The 14,938-nt window shown below is 52.6% G+C and overlaps 1 protein-coding gene across 3 annotated transcripts in view; it reads right to left on the bottom strand.

The window, feature by feature from the left end:
• LOXL2 (lysyl oxidase like 2) overlaps positions 1-14,400 on the bottom strand; it is a 31,901-nt gene extending 17,501 nt beyond the window's left edge. For 2 of the 3 annotated variants that reach the window (XR_009724933.1, XM_061349748.1), the window contains exons 1-3: positions 14,317-14,400; positions 8,960-9,381; positions 7,782-7,957 (exon numbers count right to left, since the gene is read on the bottom strand). Coding sequence is in view for 1 of the 3 variants with exons in the window: in XM_061349748.1 (XP_061205732.1) it covers positions 7,782-7,957; positions 8,960-9,311 (528 nt within the window). In the remaining 2 variants the exon portion in view is untranslated. Of the gene's footprint in view, positions 1-82; positions 495-7,781; positions 7,958-8,959; positions 9,382-14,316 lie in introns of those variants that run through there. The other variant, XM_061349749.1, reaches the window with a different exon arrangement.
• Between the last annotated feature and the right edge of the window lie 538 nt (positions 14,401-14,938).

Raw genomic sequence — 14,938 nt, 5'->3', positions numbered from 1 at the left:
GGGCTTGTTTCAGAAGCACAGGGGCATTAGTTTGGTCTCAGCTACTATGGAAGTGAACCCAGCTCAGCTTTGCTAGGGCCACCTTCACGTTGGCAAGATGCAGGGAAGCGGGAGTCTCATGTTGGGGGTCTCATCAAGCCCATGGGAATCCCTTCCCTTCCTGGCCTGGGCAGGCATTGGAAAAGCTGGAATCCTGCTGTGCTGACAGCAGCACTTCGCTGCTTCCCCAAGGCAGGGTCCTCCTCCAGCCGCAGCATTCCTTGGGACAGCAAATGAGTCACGGACATTGAATGGATTTCACATTCGGAGCCTACGTGAGGGCACGGCACAAACCAGCGTTGCAGGGACCCGAGCCCGGGAGCAAAGTCGGGCTGGAAAATCACTGCTGTACAAAAGAGCTACTGAAAACGTTATAACTTGCTTCCAAGGAGACCTTTTCTTGTCAAAACCGGCAGAACCCACGTGGTCCTGCTGACGGTTACATCAGAGCTCAGGAATCCTCTCCTCTGCTCAAATCCAATGACTTGGAAAGGAAGAATGCCCAGAGCTTTAAAGAGACACAAGGCTCCTGGTTAGGCTGAGGTGCTAAGGCAGGAGGTGGCAGCAGGACGTGCAGGCTCCTGCAGGTGATGTGTGGCACATCCATCTCCAGCACTGATGCAACCGACAGCAGCCAGGCAAGTGGAGACCAAGTGGGCATCTCCCCTTCAACCTCAGCTCTGCTCCTGCTCTGCCCACACTACCTGGGGCAAGCCACTTGGGCTTTTCTTCTTCCTTGTTTCCCCTTTATTATCTCTGTTTACCCCCTATTTTACAGCACAACACGACTGATTCCTCCTTTCCTGCAGCGGCTCAGCACCCATGGAAAACCAAGATGAACTGCTGTGATTTACCCCTTGGGACAGTGCTGCTCATACTGGGTTTACACTTTGGGCCTTGGTTCTTAAAACCACTACAGCAATACCTGACTTTGTTAGATCTGAGGCACTTCAAGGTGCCAGAGCAAACTTGCATCCTGTGTAGTCTGGGAAGTCCATTTGCAATGCAGAGAGTTTCTCCTAAGCAAGGTCCCACAGCGCATCTCTCTTCCCCCGGAGATGCTGACTTAGCACAAACCCAAACCCTGCTCTGCCCTGGGATTCTTCAGTGAGTCCAACTCCTTTGTCATGGGGTTTTCTGCCTGCATTTGCCAAGCATGAAAAAGCAAAGTGAGCAAATCAGCAAGAATTGAGCCACGGTTTCCCTCCCTGGAGGGTATTTCAGGCCTCAGATAGCTATAGCAGACCGGCACACAATGACATCTTCATGATGTGGCTGAGAGCAAACCCAATCCCCATCCATTCCCCTTCCCACTCCCAGAGGGGAGCATTAGAGCAGAGCACTATTGATAGAGCAGCTCAAGGCGTTGTAGAGCTCAGCTTTATAGTGGGAGGTTCAAGACCAAAGGAGCAAGCTGAGGGAGCTGCAGGTTTCCCAAGGAGCAAGAACCAGGAGTTTTCTCCCTTGATTCTGCAGCTTCTGATGGCTTCACTGCAGAGGTTCTGTTACACTGAGAGCACTCAATAACACACATAGAGGCAGATGTATTGTATCATCCAACACCAGCGTGCAGAGCCCCTGATGGGGAAAACAGGCTCCACATAAAACTCAGACGCAAACAATCCTTAATGGCTACAACAGACACCAAAACCACCCTCCCCATGCTTTGTGCACACGTGGAGGCAAACGCTCACAACAAGCTGTCCCCTCAACAGGGAAAAGCCATCTCTGAAAGCTTTGTCTCTGCTCACATTGAAGCCATGCACTGCAGCTGCGAGGGACACTGGTTAAACCCCCTCAGGGATCACAAAGCAACGCACTCAGCGCCTGAATGGGCACTTGGTGAGCTCCCACCTCATGGATCAGCCATAAAGCAAAGCCTTCAGCAGCACTGTAGGAGCCAAGCAGCTGTTCAGAGAGCAATGGCACCTCTAGGAAACACAACCGGGTTGGCTGCACCCTGATTGTAGGTATGGAACCAGGGACTCGAGCTGATGGGATGCGGTTTGCTCAGTGTGAGGGATGCGAAGCAGGGAGGGAGGGAGAAAACCAGGCCCAGACCCAGAGCTCAGCTCCCCCAGTCCAAGGGAAAAGTACTGGGGGGGATTTCTACCCCCAAAGCACAAGAAGAGACCCAGTTCAGGAGTGAGCTCAAGAGGATCTTAGCACTCCCTTGAAACACCCCCCATGCACAGTGGTCCTGGTCAGAAAGCAGCAAGAGACCTGCCTAGGATGGGTCTGAACAGCCAAGGACAGAGAAACTGCCCCCAAACAAGGCAGCAAGGAGCCCATCCCCAGTGGTGATGCTGAGGAGCGCAGGACAGAGCATGGAGGTGCTCTCTCTGTCCCCACCTAACCCATATGCGTTGCTCTCCTGCTTTAAGATGCAGAAACCTATGCAGATCATCGTTTCTCCTGTAGAGTGGAGCTCCAGTTCTTGGCTTCCCAAACATGGAGGCTTTAAGGCAGCCTGGACCAGAAACGATTTCTTTTGCACTATTAAAAACACAAACCAAACTCCTACCACAAACTTTACCCCAGGGCATCTCCTCTCCCCTATTCAAACCCTGCTCTCGCTTCTGCTGAAGTCCCAGCTCTTGCCCCCTGACGCTGACTCCTCACAAAGCTCTCTCTTCACATCCAGTAATGGGTGGAATCTGTTTTGCTTTAACCATCTGGAGCAGTGCCTCTGAGTCACTGACAAAGTCCCAGCTGCTAAATAAACACAGGGAGATGGATGCTGCGAGCCCAAGGCCGGCTGCCGATGGGGGACAGCGATCCCCTGGGAATGTGATGCTGCGTTGGACCGCAAGCACTTTTTGTCCTGGGTTTGTGCAGTACAAAAGGGTAAGGGCTGAGAGAGCAACCCCGGATTAGGGGCCAGGGTTGGAACTGACAAAAGCCAAGGCCTTTGCTGAGCTGTGAACTGCTCCAGCAGCAGCCTCGCCATTGCCAGTGCAGAGCAGGACAATGAAAAGCACCAGAGCAAAGGAACTGGTGACAGGAGCAAGAGAAGGCAGGAGCAGAGCCCTGGAGATGCTGTGGGAGGCTCAGCTCCAGGCAGGATGCTGCTTGGTCCTGTGCACACCGTGGGCAGAGGGTTTGTGGCTGAGCAAAGCTTTCCCCTTCCCCGTTCCCTTTCTCCTGATGCAGACAAGCTGGATCGGATGCTGCAAGGAAACCTCCTTCATTACCTGACCTCCCCACTGCAAACCACAACGGGATCACACCCTGCTCCCGGGCTCAGTTAAACCCTGTCTTGTGTAATAGAGAGATGGTGCCACATCCAGCGCGATGGCTGGATGCAGCCAGGGCAGGGAGACAAGCAGGAACGGCAGCCTTGGTGCTTCCTCAGCCCTGCCTATGGAGATCATGGCTCATACCTCCAGGTAGGTGACAAGCACCAGGTCTCTGCCCAGCAAACCCAGCACCCCAACATGCCACAAGCCATCACAAAGAGCCCATTGAGGGAAGCAGCTCCAAACTGCCACCCCCCCTTGAATTACAGCACTAAAGAAGAGCAGTGATTTATCCCAAAGCAGCTTCATTAATAGCGGCTGGAGGTTGCTGCAGGGGAGATGCTGGAGACCCCTCTTATGCTCACAAAGCATCAGCACTGATGTTGCACACAGGCTTACGTTGAGAGAAGCAAACATTTACACCAAGGGGACAGATATTAAGCCACTGTTGTCATAACAAACAGGCAAAGAAACCTTTCATTGCCAAAAGTCCTAAGAACTGGATGGCCAAGACAGAGAGCTGAAGCCTGAGATGGGATAACCAGAGCCTTTGAGCCACTGGGCTTAGAAGTGAGGTTCCTTTATGCTTCCCATACCCCCAGAAAGGAAGAGAAGGCCAGAAATAGCTGCTGTGTTTAGCTAGACTTTGCCTGCCCACCGTCTGGCCAAGGCTGGGGCTGGTCTCAGGTACCAGACCTGTTTGTGAGCGTGTAATGTGCTCAGGAATGCGATATATTTAGAGTATGTCCTATTTGCAGCCTCTCTGTGCACCCAGAGGAAGAGGGCGGACAACAAATATTTTGTTAGGGATGTTTTTGGGTTAAAATGAATTCGCTGTGGTGCATTTATACAAGAAATCCATTAAGGGCAGAGTTGGTCTTCGGGCTGGTGCTCAGCCCATTTAGGCACTTGCAGGAGGGCCTGTGTGTGTCTGGACAACCCCAAGTGGCTGCATGGCCTGCTTGGAGAAGCAGGGAGAGCGTTCCCTGCTCCTGGGTTTGGGAGCACTCCTTGGGTCCCTTTGATTTCAGAGCTCCTGGCATCCTGCAGGGAGCTGGGAAAGCACTGGAGCCTGTGCACGCATTCCAACTGCAGCCCCGGGCGCTCCATAAAGGAGCTGAAGGCAGGACCACGCTGCCCACTCGGCCGCTTCCAGACACTTGTGAAGAGCAAGGCAAGAACCCGAGCTGAGCATCAAGCCACTGATGTGAATGGGTCTGCAGGAAGGGAGAGGATGCCATTCCAGCAGGATACGTCCCTGCTTTCCCCCTCTTAATGCTCCCAGAGGCAGAGGCAATACCAAAGTCAAACCACAAGCCCTGCTCTCTCCACTCATAATAAGGAGCTGCCTATGCAGCCCAGATGCTTTAAAGAGGAGGGGGAAAAGCCCCTCTGAGAAATGCACTTGATGCCATCACACATGGGTGCTGAGCAAACACTGCTCCCTGCTCTGCAAAGGTGAGCAACCTCCGGTGTTTGTGCAGCCCCTGAGCTAAAAGGGGACCGGGCTAATTCCGAGCTGGCAGCAGCCCATGAAAGGGCTGCTCTGCTCTGCCCATTCATCACGCTCCCAGACAGAACCCTTTGAACCAGTCCCAAGGCTAAAAGCTGCAGAAAACAGCAAGCAAAAGCGATGCTGCCCTTTACAAGACACTGATGGATTTCAGACCTGCCCCAAGCTCCGTCCTGTTAAAGGATTAACCTCTTCCTGCCCATCTCCGTCCCCTTATCACCACCTTCCATCACTCACCCTCGACTGAATCCTTCCACTTTGGGCTGTGACAAGCAACTTGTCTTACAGAAGCAGGGGGAGGCACTGCCCCTTCCCAACAGGCAGGGAATGGAAAGGCTCAGGGACAGGAAGAGAAGTGACTTAACCCTCAAAAAATGAGCTGTGATGGGAAAAGATCTGAGCATAGACGTGTATAAGCCAAGTGGTTTACAGGGATGGAAAAATTCATCCTATACCACTTATCTGCTGCATTTCTAGACTGGGAGATGCAGAGATGGGCACTGTCCAGGCCAAACAAACGCTCGAGGGCTATCGTGCTGCTTTCACAAGTGTGAACTCTGCCTGTCAGAAGCAAAGGGAGGTACAACCGAACATGCAAGCTCTGAGCATCGCCTTAAACCAGGCCTATTCCGAGTCAAGCCTGGTTTCAAAAGCAGTTTAAGGGCAATCCGAAATGTTTCCATTGGAAATCTCAGTGGGATTGGGCGGGTTTAGCTCTGTCAGCACAGTAGAGGAGAGACCTGACCACAGCAGAGAATTCCAGGCCCCTCAACCCCCGGTCTCATTCCAAAGAGAAAACATCACTTGGGCAAGCTTTGGGCCACAGCCTAAAGGACCAGCAGCTTACAAACCAGTGCTGCTTCCTCTGGTGGATGGGAGGTATGATGTGCAGGATTCCCAGGCGGGCTGGAGAGAGCAAAGACTTCCAGCGTACGTTCACACAAGCCTTTTGACCTGCCTGGTTTGGGGTTTGTGACCCTATGAGTAACCCTGCTCATCAGCTTTGGCTCCAACTACAGCACAGCAGCTGCTAATGAGAGAAAGCAAAGATTGAGAGGAGGAAGGCTGAGAAAGGGGGAAGGAATTTCACCATTGAGCTGTGATTGAAGAGCGCATCCACGATGCCATCCTAAAAATGCATATAGCACATCACCTTCAGCCTTGGTCCTACTGCAAGGCAACCAGTGGGAAAAGAGCCCTGCAGCTGCCCATGATCTTATAGGGATACAAGTAAAGTCAGTTGGGTCTTGTAAAGCAGAAGCAACAACTTTCCTTCCCCTGTGAATCCTGTTACTGATCACATCAGTGGATGCCTTCATCCACCCACAGCTCCCAAGCACTATCAGGGCATGGGGAGTATGACTTCTCTTCCCTCTATTTCTCCTATTGATGACCCAGGCTTCTGCTCCGTGAACTGCTTCAACCTTCTGATTCATTTTACTTCTCATACGTGAAGCTCAAGCACCCACACAGCACCAGCACCAGCTGGCCCTGCATTGCCCAATGTGCTCAACTCATCAGTCAAACCCCAGGGCTGAGCTCATGGAAAAGCAGACCCTCTAAAGCCTTTATGATTAATACAAGAGAGAAGTGACCTCCGTCTAGACGAAAGCATCTTTCCTTCCAGGCCTCTGTTGCGAGGCTTCCCTGTGGCTTTGGGGAAGCACACGCCTGCCAAAGCCATCAGTGATGTTCCATGAGCTCGCCTCATTCCCTGAGCAACAACGGTGCCATTGACAGAGGCTGGATCCCAAGCTGGATCCCTCTGGAAAGCCGCCTTTCCCTCCTGAGCCAAGCGAAGCAAGGGCAAGGCGAGGAAGGGAGTTTTGGCTCTCACATCCCACATCTGCCCCCTCGCACAGCAGCTTCCCATGGCAGTGTTGAATGGTGCCTGCTCACCCGTGCAGTGCACTTCCTAAAGGAGAAGGAAATGCTGGGAACCAGTGGCTGTGCTGTAGCTGCCAGAGCGATTTGGGTCTAAAGGATGAAGGTAGCTGTATCCATTGTTTCAGACCATGAGCAAAGCCAAGATTCAGCCATAGAAACCTCGCTGTGATGGGATACATCCTGGATTCCCTGTCTGCTTAAAAGGATTCGGCTGTAGTTACTGGATGGGCTCTTTTAACCATGAGCAGCCACTGAACACACTGAACACACACCAGAGCACCTGAAACAAGGGAGCTGTAGCGGGCCCACCACAAACACTTTCCAACCTGAAAAGCCCAAGGGAAAGCACCACTTTCCTCCCCAAGTTCTTCCCAGCTCCTTATTCTGCAGGAATACAACGGATCCTGGGTGGTGATTCAAGCACTCAGCCTCAGCCTAACCCAGTTGCAATCCAGAGCCGTTCCCCCAGTGACCAGCCCACGTTTTCCCCTCTTCAATCCCTTTCAGTACTTCCTGCACACTAATCCCCCATTCCCACAACTATTTCCATCCAGTTATCATGGTTACTTCAGCTCTGCTTAACCAAACTGTGCACAAACAGCTTTATCTCTCTCCTAAATCCTCCCATTCCATGCCATGGCTGTAAGCTCTATTCACCTCCAAACCCAACCCTACCTGCTCAGCCCTGCTTATGCCAGAGACCTCCCAGTTGTTCCCAGTACCAAAAGGGAGTAAAGACAGGAAGGAAACTCATTGTTTAATCCTATGAACCAACAAAGTCACCCGGATGGAAGGTCTATGAGCACAGCACCCATCGTGTCTCAATCCATTCTTAGAAATGCAATAAGTAAGTTTGCAGTTGAACAGTGACTGCAGAACAGGAGTAACCTATTTTCTCATTCCTTATGCTATTAAAACCAACCCCCAAACCCTGCTTTCAGATTCTTATCACACATATAGTGGTCTGACCAGCTGAAAACTGCATCTTCAGCCAGTATCTAGGAGCACCATTGACCATAGTGTGCAGCTGGGGTCACCCGCCATGTCCAGCAGCAGACAGGGATGCCTCTGGAGCAGCAGCGTGCAGTCATAAGCACCTTTACCTCTATTTGGTTAAGCAAGGAGTTGTCAAACTTGAAGCCAGGGATTCTCTTTTCACTGCAGACCACTCCCACGTCCTCGGTGTGTTTGCAGTCGGTCACTCCCCAGCCGTTCGAAGTGCATGCAGCCAGGGTGGGCTCCTTCCCGTTACAGTGGACGTTGTCCATCCAAATCTTCCCTGAGGGGGAAAGAAAACAGAGCTGAGCCTCATGGAAGGGGTAAACCTGGGTTGCACTGAAAGCAAGCAAGGTGCTGCGCTCTGGGGCAGGGGAAGAGAGCGCTGCTAAAGCGAGCTTGAACAAACCAGCTAAGGAACAGCAATGATTCACTTCTAGTGCTTCCTAACTGGAACCAGCTCTGCCCCACAGCTTTCCCTTATCCGCATGGTAATGAACAGTAGGCTCAGAGCGAAGCAAATCCTTGATGCAGTCAGTGCTGACCTCCTCTGATGACAGCCCCTTTGGAGCACACAGTGCCACCAGTGCCCTCCGCTTGTCTCGCTTACACCTCTGACCACACCACATCAGCCTTCTTTCTCCATCATGTCTCCAATCCTCATCACAGCTCTTGGAGGAAAAGCTCAAGCTTTGCTTGACCACCACGGCTTCTCAAAAGCAGGTCCTTGCCTAAGCTTTAACACAGCCCCATGGACTGGAACCTCCTGGGGTTTGGGTGCTCTTCGAAAGCAAATGGCCAGGTCCAGTTTCCAGACTGCAATGGCCATTTTTCCTCCAGCCAAAAGCATGTGTGCACACAGGCATGCACATGTACACGCATATACATATAATGTATTAGATAACCTTTAATCAGGTCCCTCAGAACTCACTTCCAAGTCAAACAGACAAAAATCAATAGGTGCCACCTCCAAAACATAGGAGCAAAAGCCTCAGCAGCATCTCTGAGATTCCCCTTCTCAAAATGCTCGTTTTCCCTATGGAAATGTGCTGGGCACATGGTGCTCCCCTGCACTTTGCCCCCTACATTGCAGGGTGCAAAAGCCAACAAACAATTCCCCTGTTTTGGGGTACCAATGCTTTGCTTGTCTGAAGAGTACCGTGGTAGAAGGCGCTGCCTTGGGGATGCTCGTAGGAAGCATCACCGCATCTTAAACCAGACGGAGAGCTCTGGAATTCCTGGGGGTTGCAGACCTCCAGTCTCTGCTTCCCCAGCATCTCCTTACCTTCTCCCTTTCCATACTTGGAGCTGGGGAGCCAAGAGACCGCCTCCACATAGCCCAGCTCCCTGCAGACCACGTGCGCGGTGTGGATGGAGAAGTCATCGTCGCACACGGTGCCCCATTCGCCGCTGTAGAACACCTCCACCCTGCCCTCGTTGTGCTTCCTCTTCTGCCCTGCGAGCCGGAGCTGGATCTTGGGCACGTTGGCTGGTCTCTGGGGGGGCTGGTACACTTGGGGGGGCGGCTCAGGGTACCCGGGGAGGTAGGGCCAGTGTTCGTACTGGGCAAGGCTCAAGGAGGTGAGGAGCAGCACGATGAAACAGTGGTTATGGATGAAACCCAGGGATGTGCCCATCTTCAGTGCTCAGGGCCAAAGCCTCTGCTAGCAGCTGCTGGTCAGTGCAGAGGGGTGCTGCGGGCCTGGCCTGGAAGGGAACAAAAGCTTGGGTAATGACATGGACTTGGTAGCTCTTGCTTCAGCAGGGAATAGAGCTGGAGGAATAGGCCATGTCCAATGATACCTGTGATGACCAAAGCCAAGTACAGGACTTCCTGTGGGGTGGAGGAGCTGAAAACTCCCTCCCATTAAAGCAATTCAAGCTTAGGGCAACTTGCCAAATCATTTCAGCTGGAAACCCCTTTTTTCCTATAGAAACCCATTGCAAGCACAATGGATTTCCTTATTTCTCTGCAGACCCAACAGTTTAGTGGCTCCAGCAAACCTTGGGTCAAATCCTACCAGGACACAACTGAACCCCTTTTCTCCCATCCCTCCTTCAAGAAAGAAGCCAAAACTATCGCTTGAACAGTGGAAAAGCAGAAGGTAATGAGATGTATTGCAATCTGCTATTCCTATTGGCGTCTGTTTTCCCAATCTGATGATGGATGTATTTCTCTTGCTACACGTCTGGTTCCATCTATAGGGAATTGACACGCTGCTGTACACTGACACTATGCTCACCTTGTCTGTCAATGGAGTAGTGACTAATGGTCTCCAGCTTTGGGCTTCTAAGTCTGGATAGGGCCTTGCTTGTCAGACAAGTGCTCCGTCCTTCCATAAGCTTGGCACTGGGAGGAGGAACCAGCCATTTACTGACTCATTTGAGGGATTCCATGCAGAGTTACATCCTGGTCCCTGTCTGCCCGCTCCCATCGTCCCCAGCCTCACTCAGTGCATGCAGTGGACAAGCAGCACACGGGGGTTGAGGATTCCATAGTTTCCAAATGAAGCAATGCCAGAGTGCGGTGGGAAACAGCTCCCAGCCCTTTAAAGCTCTCTTATTTCCTGGCAACCACCAGAGGGGAGGGTGAAGGGGAAAGACTTGGCTCCAAACCCGGATGCCTGGAAACTGAAACCCTCCCATTCTGCTCTCTGCTATCCCTAGAACATGCAGCAGCCTTCCAGGTTATTTCACCTGATACCGAGCTCAGCCTGGGAGATGCCCATTGGGATTCTGGTCAATACAGGAGGTGTCATCGTCACCCTTGGCAAAGCCAAAGGGGTCAAACACCCCCCAAACTGCAGCACATTTGCTTCTGTTCCCCAGAAGCTTACAGCAGAAAACCTGGCCCCGATAAGGCTGCCCCAGAGCCCCCTGTCCAGGACCAGCAAAAAGGGATTTGAACGAGTCTGCATGAGCACAATCCCAAACCTTTCCCAAGGAAAACGACTCGGACGCACATTGTGTGCCCAGGTCATCGAGCATCATAGCTCATCTTTGTCAGGGGAAGGGACTGGAAAAGCATTCCAGAATCTCCCTTCCAGTCCTACTGCAGCTGTGGAAGTGAATCCTAAAGGAACTGTCTGCAGGGTCTGAGCAGCGCTCCAGGAGACAGCAGCACAGCACCAGCAGCCAGAGCCCACCTCTCCTCCAGGTCCCGTCTCCATCCGCTTCAAACAGCCTCGCATTCACACAGCAGGACACAAAGCTTCCCCAGTGCTCGCATCGCCCCCGAAACAGAACCCCCGTACCCAGAGGCCTCGTTTCTTGAGGTGTTCAAGGGAAACTGCTCAGACTCAGTCACGAGGTCAGGAAAAGCAGAATCCAGTGGAATAAGAGCACAGGGATATTACTGGCTCAAGAAACAGCAGCACAGGTATAGAGGGGAAGCTTCAGGGGCCCAGCGTGACCGGAGGAACCACCTAACACCGTGGCACTGAGAAGGGCTCTTGGCTTTCTGCCTCTGTTCAAGGATGGTCAGGAGGGACCAGGGAGATGCAATACGGGAGAGGCAGTGGTGTCCATCCGTCCATCCATCCCTCTGTCCGTCCATCCATCCCTCTGTCCGTCCCTCTGTCCATCCATCCAATCTATCCATCCCTCTGTCCATCCATCCATAAATGCATCCATCCATCCAATCCATCCATCCCTCTGTCCATCCATCCATAAATGCATCCATCCATCCTATCCGTCCATCCATCCCTCTGTCCATCCATCCAATCTATCCATCCCTCTGTCCATCCATCCAATCCATCCATCCATCCCATCCAAGCCACTTCCCACTGGAGGCAAGCCAAACAGCAGCAGAATCACGTCAGAACAACAAGCCCCAAAGAACAACAGGGAAAACACTGGGAAGTCTCAACAGAACAAATCCCCCAACTAGTCCCTGGGATGAGATATATGGGCTATGAAACAGCTTCTTCCACCTCTGGCTCTTGGGACCCATTACAACCGCATCCGACACACAAGAGCTGGTCTAGAGGGTTGATAAAGCAGCACAGGACGTTGGGTTTTGGCTGACTATTCCCTTTATTGCAGGCTCATTCCTCCCCTCACTCCTTTCCTTGACAACCTCCAGATTTAATAATGATGTCATCCTAAAAGTATACATTTTGGTCTCCCCATTCAAAAGCCTCCAAGAGAGAACATGAAAAATCCCATTGAATAAAGTCAGTGGAAAAGCCAGGAAAATGCTCCAGGTCTCCTGGCTCCCCATCCTCTGCTTGAGGCCACAGGATGATTCTCCATCACTGCATTACTGTGTAATTGAAGGCTTTAAGGCATGCTCCTGCTGGCTGCTGACTCAGCCCTTTTCAGGCTCAGTCTGGAAGGGAACAGACACAGGTTTATAAGGAAACAACAGTTTCATTGCAAGACAATATTGATCTTCTTCAGAGGCTTCACTGGTGCAGCCAATGGGATTCTGATGTCCCCAAAGCCAAACCTGTTCCTACCAATGGGAATTCCTTTTTGAAGGCCACCAAATGATCCAAACAAGAGATGAGCTCAGCTCAACCCAGGAACCGGCTTTCCTGCTTCCATCCTTATCCACACAACCAAGGGAAGACTGGAGGGGTTGATTTGAGTCCTTTGTGCCTGGAGAGCCAGCAATGCTCCTTGTGGCTCGGCATCCATTGGGAGGAAGAGGCAATTGGCACTTGGACCTTGCTGCATGCCTGTCTCTCAGCCGGGAGCACCAAGCAGGAATCCTCCCGCTGCATTTCCAGCTCCAAGCCCCATTGCCCAAAGAGCATTCCTCGGGCACAGCCATGGGACAGGAGCAGGATTCCCACTGCTCTCCAGGCAAATCAAGGGCAATTCACACGGGCCCCAAAGCTGTTACAATGAACAGAGATGCTACCACTCACTCAGGTACATTCCCCACTGTCCCAAGAGGCTCAGCTCCCCTGCACAGGCACTAGAGGTGATGCTGTCATAGGTTAAATCCCCACTGATGACAGCCCTGATGTAAGAGCCCTCTTGTTCACATCCTCCTCTTAAAACACAGTCATACATGTCACCAGCAGGCCCAGACACACCAAGCAATGGCAATAACCCCAAATCTATAGCAGAGACCCATAAGGTAGAGGAACAGGATTTACCTTGGTGGATAAGGAGCTCAGAAGACCATGTGCCCCATCAAAGCCCAAGCCCCGCAGTCGCTTTAGGGAGCTGCCACTGCTCAGGCACCAAAGCCTGCTACCTGAGAGCTACCTTAAGGAAGGTATTTCACATCACTGCAGACTGGCCAAGGGCAACCAGGACCAAATTCAACTGCTGGGAAGCATCACGGGAGCTTCCAAATGCAATTTGCTGCTTCTGGTTTGTTGGGATGCTGCAGAGAAAGAAAGAGCCAAGTCCCACTGTGCCTTCTCACCCTGCCATGGCTTTACCAGCCACAAGATCTCACTCGAGAGAGAAACATCACTTAATAACTAAAGAACTTTCTGGCCTCTACTTCATACTCAAACGTACCTACACAGACACCTGGTTCTTTTATTTCCTCCCCAAACTCAATGAAATCTGTGTTATCTGGAAGAGAAAACAGGCTGCAGTGTTTGCCAAGTGATGAGGATGAACTACAGCAGGCAGCAAACACACACCTATAGCTCAGTGATGGATGCTGCTTGCCATCACTTGCTGCTGAAGCTAGAGAAGCCCTGATGGACAAACACATCAGTTAGGAAGGAAAAGGCTCTTGGCTTGTGTTTTCCTTCAAAGACAGCTCCAGGTCTAACAACAGAGAACCAGTGTTTGTGGCAAGTGCCCAACCAAAGCCCCTTACACCACTGATAACACCTATGAGATCCGTGTTCAGCAGTGTGCTGCTCTCCAAAGGATGCAGTGATTTCTGCAGGCCAAAACAGCCTGGTCCATGGCCAGCACGTTTCATGCAAGGGCTCAGCTGAACACTTCCTACCGCTTCCAAACCCAGGCTCTTCCCAGATCCATTTCTTCAAGTGAAGCAATGCACATTTGCTTTCAGATTTAGCCCCTGGATGCGTTCATTGCTCATAAAAGGCAATAAAAGCAGCCTGGGGAAGGGTCCCCTGGTTCCGAGTCTCCTGGACTCCTCCTGAGCACCCCTGTGATGAGCCAGCCCAAGGAACGGTGCTGGCAGGCTGAGGGCTGCCAATCCCAAGCAACGAGAGCAGGGACAAAACTGATTTGCCAATGGGAAACATCTGCTGCACTGGAGCCTTTCCCCTGAACGAGCAGCTCTGCAGACAGGAGAGCTTCAGCTGCTCCTGAACTGTGCCCGGTATCGTGTGCCCAGGGCTGCAGCTTTCTGCTTCGAATCAAGCTGATTTTAGCAGCATCACAGCACATGCATTGCTTGGGCTTGTTTGCAGCCTGTCTTTTACTTCATCTTGAGAGCAAGGGGGGAAGACCTTTACCTTGCTCACAACACCTTTGCCATCAGCACTGAGCATCTGCGCTGTCCCACCCCTGCCAGAGCAAGTCCTGGGGGCCAGCATTAGAAGGAGCAGCCCTGTCCCACCCGAGCATCCCACTTCAGAACCAACCGACGGGAGGGAAGGGAAGCGGCGAACTCCAACTCCCAGCCCCGGAGCAAGAGAGGGTCAGAACCGCTCCAAGCCCTCATCACCCCCTCCACCCCCGCCTTGCCGTTACCTTGCCGTTAGCGCTGGGCTGTGCCGGGGGTGAGCGATGCCCGGTCCTGCCGCATGGAGCTCGTCCTGCCGGGCCGGGCTGGGCTGAGCCGAGCCGAGCCGAGCGGTCCCCGCGGCGCTGGGAGCCTCCCGCAGCCGGAGCGATGTGGTGCGGGAAGCGGCTGCTTCCTGGCCAATTTCACTGGAGCCGGGGAAGCAAACCCCTCCCAAGAGCCGGCCCCTCCAGCCCCAGCGAGCGGTGATATCATGGGCTTGCCTTGTAACCCGAGCAGAAGGGCTGCAGGCAGGGCAGAAATGGGGCGGGGGGATCGGGGCAGGGGCGCAGGGAAGGACGAAGGACCGGGAATTGCGTCCATGCAGGGCTCAGTCACAGCGAGCACAGGTTCTGAGCACCCCAATCCAGTTCAGAGCCTCCCAGAGCACTCCACAGAGACCAGAGGAGCGCAGGGTCCTAGCGCAGAGCATCCTCACGCTTACACCCCTTCCCACAGCGCAGTCTGCAGCTTCCATCTCCCCTTGAATACCTCGAATTCTTCAATACTCCATTGAAGCTATTGCCCACCTTAACCCTTCAGCAGCCACACAGTGCTTTTAGAGCTCTTCAAACAGCCTTAAGCTCAAAC

The sequence above is a fragment of the Neopsephotus bourkii genome, unplaced genomic scaffold, assembly GCF_033783945.1.
Source record: "Neopsephotus bourkii isolate Nb327-2 ecotype Australia unplaced genomic scaffold, CSIRO-AGI_Nbou_v1 NB_457, whole genome shotgun sequence".
Classification (NCBI taxonomy): domain Eukaryota; kingdom Metazoa; phylum Chordata; class Aves; order Psittaciformes; family Psittacidae; genus Neopsephotus; species Neopsephotus bourkii.
The sequence above is the reverse complement of the archived record's forward strand: the minus strand, read 5'-3'. Positions and strand labels throughout refer to the sequence as shown.